The 11,766-nt window shown below is 42.0% G+C and overlaps 3 protein-coding genes across 7 annotated transcripts in view; all 3 read right to left on the bottom strand.

Moving 5' to 3' along the window:
- The window catches only part of dop1a (DOP1 leucine zipper like protein A), a 27,203-nt gene extending 21,141 nt beyond the window's left edge, over positions 1-6,062 (bottom strand). For 2 of the 5 annotated variants that reach the window (XM_035528066.1, XM_027012523.2), the window contains exons 1-7: positions 5,357-6,062; positions 4,841-5,034; positions 4,242-4,423; positions 3,554-3,724; positions 3,053-3,242; positions 2,592-2,690; positions 1,949-2,048 (exon numbers count right to left, since the gene is read on the bottom strand). In XM_035528066.1, the coding sequence (XP_035383959.1) occupies positions 1,949-2,048; positions 2,592-2,690; positions 3,053-3,242; positions 3,554-3,724; positions 4,242-4,423; positions 4,841-4,978 (880 nt within the window). In that variant the 5' untranslated portion in view covers positions 4,979-5,034; positions 5,357-6,062. The remainder of the gene's footprint in view (positions 1-1,948; positions 2,049-2,591; positions 2,691-3,052; positions 3,243-3,553; positions 3,725-4,241; positions 4,424-4,840; positions 5,035-5,356) is intronic. The other 3 variants (XM_035528062.1, XM_035528064.1, XM_035528065.1) reach the window with 3 other exon arrangements.
- Positions 6,063-6,908: 846 nt separating this feature from the next.
- Positions 6,909-8,082, bottom strand: LOC113578983 (lymphocyte antigen 75-like; the record flags this gene model as incomplete). The annotated part of the gene is made up of 3 exons (XM_035528561.1): positions 6,909-7,118; positions 7,243-7,584; positions 7,674-8,082. Coding segments are annotated over 3 exons (933 nt in total), but the record flags the coding sequence as incomplete, so codon positions are not given.
- LOC113578982 (L-selectin-like) lies at positions 7,982-8,586 on the bottom strand. The gene has a single exon (XM_035528067.1). It carries the CDS (start codon positions 8,584-8,586, stop codon positions 8,107-8,109), a length of 480 nt encoding a protein of 159 aa, XP_035383960.1. The 3' UTR covers positions 7,982-8,106.
- Between the last annotated feature and the right edge of the window lie 3,180 nt (positions 8,587-11,766).

Raw genomic sequence — 11,766 nt, 5'->3', positions numbered from 1 at the left:
ACAGCATTTAGCTGACGCTTTTATCCAAAGCGACTTACAATTATGACTGAGTACAACCTGAGCAACTGAGGGTTAAGGGTCTTGCTCAGGGGCCCAACAGTAGCAGTTTGGCAGTGATGGGGTTTGAACCAGCAACCATCCAATACAAGTCAAGTACCTTAAACCACTGAACTACCAATGCCCACTGCCCAGCATAACCTCATACATCTATTAAGTTCATTCACACAATGTTTAGTGCATTCACACTGAATTACAGTGAATTCAGAAAGTATTCAGACCGAATTCTTTTTTGCACACCTTACCAGAATTGTGGATTTGTGTTTGCATGGATATAATTGCCATTTTTACCCATTAGTCTAAACCTCATCACCTCCAATAAAGTGAAAACATGTTTTGAAAGAATTTTTTTTTTAATCAATTAAGCATCAAAACCTGAAATCTCTTATTCACAAAATGTTTCAGATCCTGCGCTGGGGAAGTCCAAATTGTGGTTCTGTGCATCCCATTTGCTTTAATCTACTCTTGAGACTTGTCTAGAATTCAGGTGGAGGTCACCTGTTGTGATCTGACCAGACACTGTTTGAAAAGGCACTCACCTGAGTCTACAAAAGCCTGCAATTTGCATTATATTATCAGGACAAAAACCAAGCCATGAAGTCCAAGGAACTGTATGTGGATCTCCGCAATCTAACTGTGGCAAGGCATAGATCAGAGTAGATATAAAACAATATCTAAGGCTTTGCGTGTTCCCAGGACTGCAGTGGTCTCAATCATTTTGAAGTGGAAGAAGATTAGCACAACTCAGGACCTTCCTAGAGCTGGCAATCTAGGCATTAAGGCAAGATGGACAGAGGTAAGCAAGAACACAATGGTTGTGTTCCCAGTACAGAGCTGGGATAACATCATAGATGGACAGCCATTCTTGCAAACCATCATTGTAAAGGAGTCTGGCAAAATGCAGAAGATTCATTGGCCCATAGAGATAAAAACTGAAATCATGCCTATGGTGGCTTCAGGATGAGTCTCTGAATGTCCTTGAGTGGCCCAGCAAAAGTCCAGACTTAAACCCCATCAAACATCTGTGACAGTTCAAGATGGCACTTCACAGACATTCACTGTCCAGTGTGACGGCTTGAGACGACATGCCATGAACGATTAATCCGTTAAACAGCTCAAATCCAAGTATGCAAAATGTATCTATGAAGACTTGCAGGTGTAATTGCGACCAAAGGGGCTTCAACAAAGTACTGAATAAAGGGTCTGTACTTAATGAAGATACTGTATATTGGAAAAACACTGAAAACACAGCAGACCCTCAAACACTGAAGATTAAACCCATCCTAACCCATTTGAATAGAATTAGAATTGTTAGTATCCCGACACACAAAACTCTGCGCACACAGACACACGCACGCACGCACGCACGCACGCACGCACGCACTTACCGTCATTCCACGCACATGGATTGCACATAAAAACAAGAGCAAAGCAGGGAGTAAGTGCTAGGAACATACAGCACATGCTTATGGTCCAGTAACACGTGTGCTCTGAACATCAACGAGTCATGCACACTAGACCCAGCAGAGACCCCAACAAGCATCAGAACTCGCTTCTGCAACTCAGAAGTTGCAGACAGCAACACACTGGAAATATGAATACAGCCCTGTAAAGTGAGCTCATTGTGTTTGATGCGTTTGCTTACCAATGCAGTATACACAGTAGCTCTTTCAATGTTTGGTTTACTCCAAAATGTTCTCCAGAAACCATGTGAAAAATGCTACAAGAACAGTGCTAGCCCACGTGTCTATATAGTGTCAGAGTGCTTACACACGTGTGTATGCATGATATCTGGGTGTGTGCACGTGAGTCTACATGGTTTGTGGGTGTGTGTGCACGTGTGTCTACACAATGTCTGAGGTTGTGTTCAGGCGTGCACAGGTTGTCTTACCCAGCAGCCAAGCATAAAGCCTGCGGTTCAGGGACATGTCTCTCCTCAGCACCACGTGCAGTGCTGCAGACAGCATTCTGATCATATCTGGACGAGTGGCCTGAGGGGAAGATCAACCAAAAGCAATAACCCCAGGCTGCAACAGTCTGTCTGGACCACCAGTCAGAAGGGGGTGGGAGCTGCCACTATTCCAGCATAGGAAATAAGCTCTTTAATAACAATCACGTCTCATACATCATGCTCTGCTTTTTGTTTTTAGAGGTAGCACTATATACATGACAAACTGATCTACATGATACACATAGCGTACTGATATAGTGTCAGTTGAAAACAAGGACCTCTGTTGATTACTGAGAAGACTTCTGAATTTCAGAGAACAAACATGCAGGAAGGAAATGCATTAACAACATGACAGTGACCCGAAGCATTTGTACACTGGATTGGATATTGGGCAAGTGCCTGAATGGTGTGGCCTAGCAAAAGCCCAGATTAAACCCCAATAAACATATGCCATGTGGGGCTCACTGTAATAACCAGAATAATCAATCAGTTTGCTTGAAAAGCAACAAAATAAATGCCCTAATTCCACCATAGGAAATTAAATAAAGTGAGTGAGTGAGTGAGTGAGTGAATGAATCAATACCTGACTCATGTGAAAAGGGAAACAGAAGAGGATGAGGTCGAGTGTACTTCTCTGGACCAGAACACTGGAGTCCTGTACGGATGTGCTGACGGCCTCCACCTGTGCAACAGATCAGAGAAGCCAATTGAATTGCCAATCACTCCCCAAAGAACACAACTTAATCGCTTGCACAGTTCACCATCAGTGTAGCATTCATTTGATTCATTACAGAACTGAATCACCCATAAGACACTACAAAAGTGATTCCAACACGGAATAAACTAGCAAAGCTTTCTCTTTCGTTGTTGTTCTTCCCATAACTGTGACCAAATCCTTTCTGTCCACACGCTCACAAAGCAAGCATCACTGCTACATTTTCATTTCCATCACTGCCACATTAAGAACAAGCATCAATACTGTCTCCATCCCATGCTGTGTGGACAGATACCGCATCTAGTAGGGTGGAACCAAAACGCCGGTACCATGAGAGCGATGTCACTGCCCATGACGTAGAGCTGGTCCTCCATGGAGAGCTTGCGGTTGAGGTGCAGCAGGACGAAGCTGACCCCGGGCAGCCTCACGGCCGGGCTGGTCAGGATGCTCCCCCAGAGGGCGCTGTAGAACGCCAGTTGCTCCACTGCCGATGCCACCTTCTCCAGCAGGGTGTTGGTCCTTAAAGAATCAGTCATTTAATCAATTAATCACAAAATATAAAAATAAAATTTTAAAAACTGAATTGGTACTAAAAAGAAAAAAGAAAACTAAAAATGAGATAAACAGTTAACTCTTTGCTTTCTGTATACCAACACTTTGTGATAAATTATACCTGACAGGGGAAACACTTCGGCCTAAACAGAGTAGGAGACTCGGTGAATGTTGAGGAAGCATGTAATTCAGCCAAGCACTGAGCCCAATTCTTAACCCAAACACACATACTCTATAGCCGCTTTTAACACAGATAAACACACGCCGTGTAATCTGACCTGTCATAGTACTCAGATCCCTCCTCGAGGCCAGGCAGGACGCCTGTCAAAAGCCCCTGAAGGCCTGGCTTCAGGGTCTTCCCCAGGGGCAGGTAGTAGGTCTCATACAGGCCCAGGAGGACAGGCTTGACCGACATGGCAGCATTGGAAAGCAGGGGGAAGAGCCCGGAGCTAATGCAAGACAAAGGGGATGGTGGGTCAGACAGAATCAATCAGAACCAATCAGTTGGTGGGTCAGACAGAACCAATCAGAACCAATCAAGACCCAATCAGCGGGATCATACTTAAGAAGGTGTTAAAATCAAACATCATGTTAAAGCAGTTGAGCATTGGGCCCACAGCCCTGGGAATCAGACCCACACCTGTTCATCGGGCCCACAGCCCTAGGAATCAGACCCACACCTGTTCATCGGGCCCACAGCCCTGGGAATCAGACCCACACCTGTTCATTGGGCCTACAGCCCTGAGAATCAGACCCACACTTCTCCATTGCTGTAAACGAATAAAATTAACTACCTGATCAAAACACTAAACCATTCACCATATTTATTGAAATACAAGCATTTTCTAGTCTCCTTTTTGTCATATGTTAATCCACAAGTCCCTAGCCCACTCCAAAACAGACATCATCCTAAGATATGGTATTCCACTATGTACTTGTGCATCACTGAACTCTGACCTTCCTTACCTGTAAAGGAACAAATCTTTAGCCAGTCGTTTGTGACCAATGATCTTGAAGATGATCTCATAGGTCTCCAGGGCCTTGCGGTGGACACCGCTGGGTAGTGCTGGGTGAAGGCACTGGGCCAGACGCTTGCCGATCGTAAGCTTCTTGGGCACAACCTGGTACTTGGCATTGTTTTGCAACACCTGTGAAAAAGACCACTGGCTGCTCTCTACAGTAAAATAAAACTGGAAAAAAAACAAGCTACAGAACTTCTGGAAGAAGACAGCAAGAATATGTCTCCTGCTGCCAGGGTAACATGCAGCTGATGGGCCAGGTTTTAATATTAAAACAACAAAGGGTTTTAAATAATAACAAGACCCTTAATAAACATACCAACATACCTTCTGTGTAATACACATTTGCAATGCTAACCATTAAAATACACAGAGGTGTATTTTTTCAGGGAGGTCATAGCATTATTTTGGCAATTCTTTATTAAGATTCAGTATATCATGGAAATATATCTGTGAGTGAGAGACAGACGAGAGAGAGAGAGAGAGAGAGAGAGAGAGAGAGAGAGAGAGAGAGAGAGAGAGAGCGCGAGAGCCAGAGGCACCTACCTTGTTGAGCTTGCCAAGTGCAGAGATCAGATCCGCCCATTCACTGGAGTACTCAAAGTTCTTCAGGGCCTTGTCCACAGCCGCCACATAGTTCCTGTATTTAGAGTCCCCGAGCAGCTCCACCTCCTCAGCATTCATCCTCCCGTGCAGGCGGACTTAACAGTCAACTGCAGTACAGCGCACGCACATCACACCTGCGGCGCGAGCAAAGGATGCGAGCATGATCATGCTGATACACAGGGGAGACTGGTCAGGCTGATGATGTGTCACTCCAAACGCTGGTGTACAACTAAGCATCAGTCCAACACAATGTCCTTCCGTCTTATTATGTTCATTATCGTATTATGTCAACTATTCGGAATACGTCTCTGTAACAAAGTGCAACCGTTAAATTCTCTCATTGAGAACTCTGATTACGTCTCATGTAATTTTAGTTTACTTTCATTACTTCCTTGATAAAATGTTAACCCATTAGATTTCAGCAATAAAAGGAGTTAAAACCAACTTTATAAATACCTATACGCCGCGGGAGATTACTCGCTGTGTCCGGACCGGCTCTGTCTGGACTGAGAGAAATTACTAGTTAGATATCCCAGCTATCTCCTGGATAGCGTGCTTGTTATTCAGGTATGAATAACCTTGCCTACTGACAGTCTGCGAACTTGGCTACAGTCCTCCTTGATCGTACCCAAGCCTCCTAGCCAAAGGCAGCGATACCGAGCTAGCTACGTATGACATAACGTGACAAATTCTGTGTCGATGTGTAGCTGCTAGCTACGGTGGAAATGTCATCAGGTTAGCCAGCTAGCTAGGTTAGCTGGCTGTCGATCTCTCCATCACCACCAACGAAACATCGAGTTTCTCAATTTGACGAGGTCATGAAATCTTACCTACTGTTCTAGTCCACTGGCTAAAATTGTTAAGCGAATCTGGGTGAATTTATATATCTAGCGAGATAAACTAGCATGGCTGGCTAGCTAGCTAACCCGACAGGCTTGCTCGATAGTGATTTCGCTCAGCGGAAAATTCGCTGTCAACCAGTCGGCTCCGTGACACTAGCGAAGAAACGAACAAAGGTTCCACAGTGTGTGATTACCACTGACATTGTTACATATCTGCCTCTACAAACCAGCCTACCTCGAAAGAAATTAAATTTTGTTGATAATAACGTATTCATTGACATTCTACAGTGCTACCCATGTTTACAGAACGAACTCGGAGACAGGTGAGTCGCATTCTCAAACTCTTCCTGGTCATGAAAATACAACGTTTTTCATAATAAAAGTCACTGGAACTCTTTCAGAATACATCTTTGACTTCTGCTTATTCGAATGTGTTACTTATGTCTTATATGGATTTTACTATTTATATGTGTGTATACAAGTGGAGCCATGAAATGTACTTGTTTTTTATCATACATTTCCCAAGAACAAAAAAGCTTTTGAAAATAAGGATTCAAGTACTGTATTATTGAGAATAGATCGTTTTATAGTTTATTAGTATAGAATAAATACATTTTTGTCTGTCTAGAAACATTAGTGGTCAGTCAGCAACTAAACTAAATGCTAACTATAGTGACTTTCCCATGTTTGTAAAATCTGGCCACGTAAACAAGACAAACAATGCTAAATGTATTATACTGAAAGCTGAAAAATAGGTTAGGTTATTTTGTATATATTTTTAAATACATGTTAATTATTTTTATTGAACAGTTTTAATATAAAATAAAGATCTGACGGAGAGAGAGAGAGAGAGAAAGAGAGGTAGATAATTTATCTGAGTTTGTCTACATCACTGATAAAAAAAATCTAAATTAATTTTAAAAGTCCTAAAAAGCAAAGAAAACATCAAAGTGTTGTAATGTGTTTGTAATTGAAATGTGTTAGACTGAATTGTAAGCCCCTCTTCAACTCCTCCACCTAAGCCCACTACCTCTTAGGTTGGTTTAACTTCACATAGAACTCTAAGTTCAGAAATGTCCATTTTCTGTCTAAATGATTGTTCCACTGTTTCTGTGGCACTGCAGCTGTGAAACACTGGCTGTCTCCTTCCGCCCCAGGTGGTCCAGGATCCCGGAGTCAGCATATTGGATGACCTCAACAGCTCAGACAGTCGACTTTGTCCACTGGCCCAGAGACTTTATTCCTCCTAAGCTCAGACTCCATTTCTTTCTGGTCAAGGTCAGAATCAATGCATAGAAGACCAGTCCTGTTATTTTCCTTACAGTAGTCCAGAGCTCTCTCCCAGCTCATACTGTCATCACTGACGTGAATGGATGCTGAAAGAGACATAAACATCCCAGCAGAAGAGGATGGTTTAGAGTGACACCAGAGACAGTTCTTTAGATAATATAATTATCTAGACTGCAGAGAACATTTTGTGTTAGTAAAATCACGACTTACTGCTGTAGCACAGAGCATATGCAGGATCATTACACTCTGCTGGAGACCATTCTTCTTTCACCAGTTCTACGCAGCTAAATGGCTGAGAGTTATTACCTCTCCAGTTCCTGTAGCCAGAGAGTCCTCCATCAGCCCACTCCCAGTCATCACACAGCAGGCCGATCCAGAAGGACATGATGCTGTTCTTTCCTTTCAGCTTCACCTCTTCATTTTGCTCCTGATCTTTAATGCTGACCAGATCCTTGTAGATTTCCCTGCAGTATTGCTGAGCATCATACCAGGCCATTTTCTGAAGCACTAAGTGATAACTGAGCATGGATCTAATACCATCTGTAGAGGTCAAAGGTATACACAGTCTATTCAGTTAAATTTGTAATGTTTATATGAGCAAACAATTTCTAGTTGACAGTTCCAGTCAGGTCACTAGTTACCGTATTTATAGCACATGAAATCTCTTTTCTCTGTGCATTCAAATGTCTCCCATCCACCATCAGCTTTCATGGCAACACAGTTGGCCCCTGTTCCACAGGTCATGTTCCCTGTCATGTTTCTGAATGTAACTGCATCACCATTAGACCATTTACAACTGGGCTGATTGCGATAGAGGCCAATCCAGGCAGTACTGGGATAGACCATCTTCGTCAGATTAACCAATACAGTGTCTTCTTCCTCACTGTGCACAGTGACCAGGTCAGTGTAGTTTCTTCTGCACACTGCCTGAGCCTCAGACTGAGTCAGACTCACATCCCCAATGATGTGGAATGTTCTGAGACGACTTCGGACTGCAGCAGAAACCACTGTTGCAGAAAAGAGTGCAGCAAAGGTTCTCTTGTTGGTTACTCACTACGTTATGATTAGAAGCCATCAGGCATGTTCTCTAGTGCTGTGGGAATGTGTTCTGATACCTGTGAGATTACTGCGGTAGCACAGAGCAGAATTAATATAACTATTGCATGGCACTGAGATCCATTTGCTTGTTTCTATGCATACACAGTCTGATTCTGATCGAGGCTGACCAGTCCCCCAGTTCCTGTAGGCAGAGAGTCCTCCATCAGCCCACTCCCAGACATCACACAGCAGGCCGATCCAGAAGGACATGATGTTGTTCTTTCCTTTCACCAGTTCTACGCAGCTAAATGGCTGAGAGTTATCACCTCCCCAGTTCCTGTAGCCAGAGAGTCCTCCATCAGCCCACTCCCAGACATCACACAGCAGGCCGATCCAGAACGGCGTGATGCTTTTCTTCCCGTTCAGCATCACCTCCTCGTTTTGTTTCTGATTTCTAATGCTGACCAGATCAGTGTAGTTCTCCATGCAGTATCGCTGAGCATCATACCAGGCCATTTTCTCAAGCACTAAATGATAACTGTGGTACATACCTGCAGCCATAAAATGATTAGACAAAACTATTTTTAACTATATATTTAGAATAAAAGGTTAAATCAATAAAGTAGTCAATATAGTTCAAATATCTTTATAGTTACCTTGTTCATAGCACATAAAATGATTTGCCTGTGTGCACATCAAGCAGTCCCATCAACCTTCATAGCAGCACAGCACATCTCTGTCCCACAGTCTACTGTCATGTCTCTGCATGTAACTGCATCACCATTAGACCATTTATAACTGGGCTGACTGCGATAGAGGCTAATCCAGGCATTCATTAAACCAGCCATCTCAGTCAGATTAGCCAGTACAGTGTTTCCTTCCTCATTGTACACAATGACGAGGTCAGTGTAGTTTCTTCTACATGCTGCCTGAGCCTCAGACTGAACCAGATTCTCAGTCCCAATGATGTGGAATGTTCTGAGACGACTTTGCACTGCAGCAGAAACGACGGTTGAAGGAGGTTCTCTTGTTAATGTAGCAGGGCACAGTCAAAACAGATAGAGCTGTGAATGCTTATTGTTCTGAAAATATTTTCATAGTTTTTTCCACACTCTTAACATTAAATGAATGCACAGCCATTGCTGATTCCATTTTTTCAACTATAGCGTGACAAATGGAATCAACCAAACCATAAAATTAGGGGCACATCATTTTCACTGCAGCATGGTTTGGGGAATAGTTGGGCCCCATAGAGATGTAAACATTTGCTGTTGGCCTGTAGAACTACTACAAATTCAAAATTAACATCATCACTACCACAAAGAAACAGTCACTGCTGTTCATTTATTGCTCACTTATGTACAGATAAACACAACCTTACCATTGCAAACCCAAGGCAGTTTTTGCAGTCATCAGCTCAAACAGAGCAGCAGCCAATTAAATTGGAGTATATTTTCTTTTGCAGCTATTTTATACATACATACAGCACGTTATTAACTCAAGTAATATTAACTAAAGTAATATTAGTCATTAGGCAGGATGTACTCTGTGTCCTGTGTTGAAAGCTGAATGGAGTTAGCCCTGCCATCACACAAACATAGAGGCTATTCAATATGTTGGCATTCTACTGAATGTATCAATATTCTTCTTCCTCCAATAGATATATTTTAACTCATATCATTCATACTGGATGCATTTTTAGAGCCAGTTAGTTTTTTAAGTTTATTGATTATTAGTAGATATTTACCTGTATGAAGTAAAAGTAGAACCAGAATGGCTGTCATGCCAAAGCTTTGTATTTGTGCTGAGATGGTGTCCTGTGTGTTTAAAATTTAATATCAGCTGGAATGAAACTGTTCTAGTCTACAATGAGGCACACTGGCCACTGTGTATTCAGTTTAATTCTTATTTTAGCTACACATAGCTACAGGTTGTCAAAAAACGTTTTAATAACATATCAATATTGTTAAAAACTGATTTGCTGAATAGACAGAGAAAAAGTACAAATATATTACCCTAGTCTTACCTGAAGAAGTGCTTTTCCTTAACTGGATGTTTTCTATTCAAACTGCAATCTTAATGGTCACCTACATGAGATTAATGTGTAAGTTGGGCAGAGCTTGCTATGCAAATGTGTCAAGTGTAGGGGGAAAAAAGGCTGTTTAATCCAGAGCCCCATTCACAGAGCAGCACCACATCTGTTCGCCTGGTAAAAAAAACTCAGTGGTTGTTTCATCCCGAGCCTCATTAACAGTACATGCTCCACATCTGTTAGCCAGGAGATGAAAACATCCTGAATCTCAGACTTTCACTTTATTTTGCTTCACGAATTCAGTCTGCCATTATTCCCAAAGGACAGTTTAGCTGATGATAATTACTATAACACATAAAAACAATGAAAGAAACCATTTTGGCTGTGTCCATATGGAGGTGTCCAGTCTTATCAGTAGAGGGTGAAGATGCTGAAGGGTTACAGCTAAACCAAACCCACTGATCAGTTGTTTCAGAGCTGACACCAACCGATTAAACAATTAGAATAAAACCACTTTGGTTAAGACTGGAGACTCTTTGCCTACAGCATGATGGTGTATCATTCAAGGATACTTTACTTCAAGTTTCTCATTGGCCCTTATTCTTTTGAGTTGTCATCATTGTCACTGTAGAAAGCCATTAAAGCAAATGTGAACTTCCTGGTGGAAGGTTCAGCAAGGTTTTTTGGATTTGTGTTTATGTATGTGCAGTTATTTACTATTTTTTTTAAATTTGCCAGGTCTGTTCAGTTAGAGCAGTTTATCAGTGATAATAGTTTTCCAAAACTATCATCCTGTGCTTTTGGTGTTGCTTTGTGTGATTTCCCTCATCATGAATAATTTTGAAGCTCCTACTATATGTAGATCAGCGAATTAAATACACGGTTAGGTGTGGTAAAAGGCAATTCAGGGCAATGATAAAGGTACTTGGCTAGTAATCAAAAGGTTGCCAGTTCAAGCCCCACAACTGTCAGGTTGCCACTGTGGTGCCCCTAAGCAGGGCCTTTAACCCTCGATTACTCAAGTTGTGTTCAGTCAGAATTGTAAGTTGTTTTGATAAAAATCAGCCAAATGATGTAAATGTACAGGGTTAAACATGACATACAGGGTTATGTGAGGTCTAACAACAGCAAGAGGTTTTATGTACTGTCTTTCCCAAGTTCAAGGTCACTAGATACAAAATTGGGTTAGGTAAATGACTCATTCAACACAGTAGAGCACAAACAATAACTGCCTATCTTGCAAATCACCCAGCCACAGCAATAAACGTCTTCCCAATTCTGCACTTATGACTTTTGCACAAAAAATATTTGCAAATGGATTGCAAATGGATGTGATTAATTTTTTAACAAGCACAATGGCTTAATATCTGTCTATTTGTAATGTGAAGAGACAGGAGACCCTTCTCATGTGTTGGGCAAGTTTATTGCAAATCTTCAGTGGAGAAAGCTCTTTCTTTTATGCAGTATTTTGAGGGCATGCTCCCTGTGACCTAACGTAATCAGTCCAGAAAATATGTGAGGATGCGCAAGAATAGATGCCTGAGTAGACATTGTAGACATAGTTGTTATCTAAAGAACTTCTAATTGGTGCGCAGTTCACTGTGCTGATACTGTGATCATATCCTCAGTATACATTATCTTATCTATATCACTAGCCAACATCC

The sequence above is a fragment of the Electrophorus electricus genome, chromosome 7, assembly GCF_013358815.1.
Source record: "Electrophorus electricus isolate fEleEle1 chromosome 7, fEleEle1.pri, whole genome shotgun sequence".
Classification (NCBI taxonomy): domain Eukaryota; kingdom Metazoa; phylum Chordata; class Actinopteri; order Gymnotiformes; family Gymnotidae; genus Electrophorus; species Electrophorus electricus.
The sequence above is the reverse complement of the archived record's forward strand: the minus strand, read 5'-3'. Positions and strand labels throughout refer to the sequence as shown.

What these genes read in the sequence shown, in the direction of transcription:
- LOC113578982 (XM_035528067.1), bottom strand. Translation starts at nt 8,586, where the DNA reads ATGGCCTGGTATGATGCTCAGCGATACTGCATGGAGAACTACACTGAT.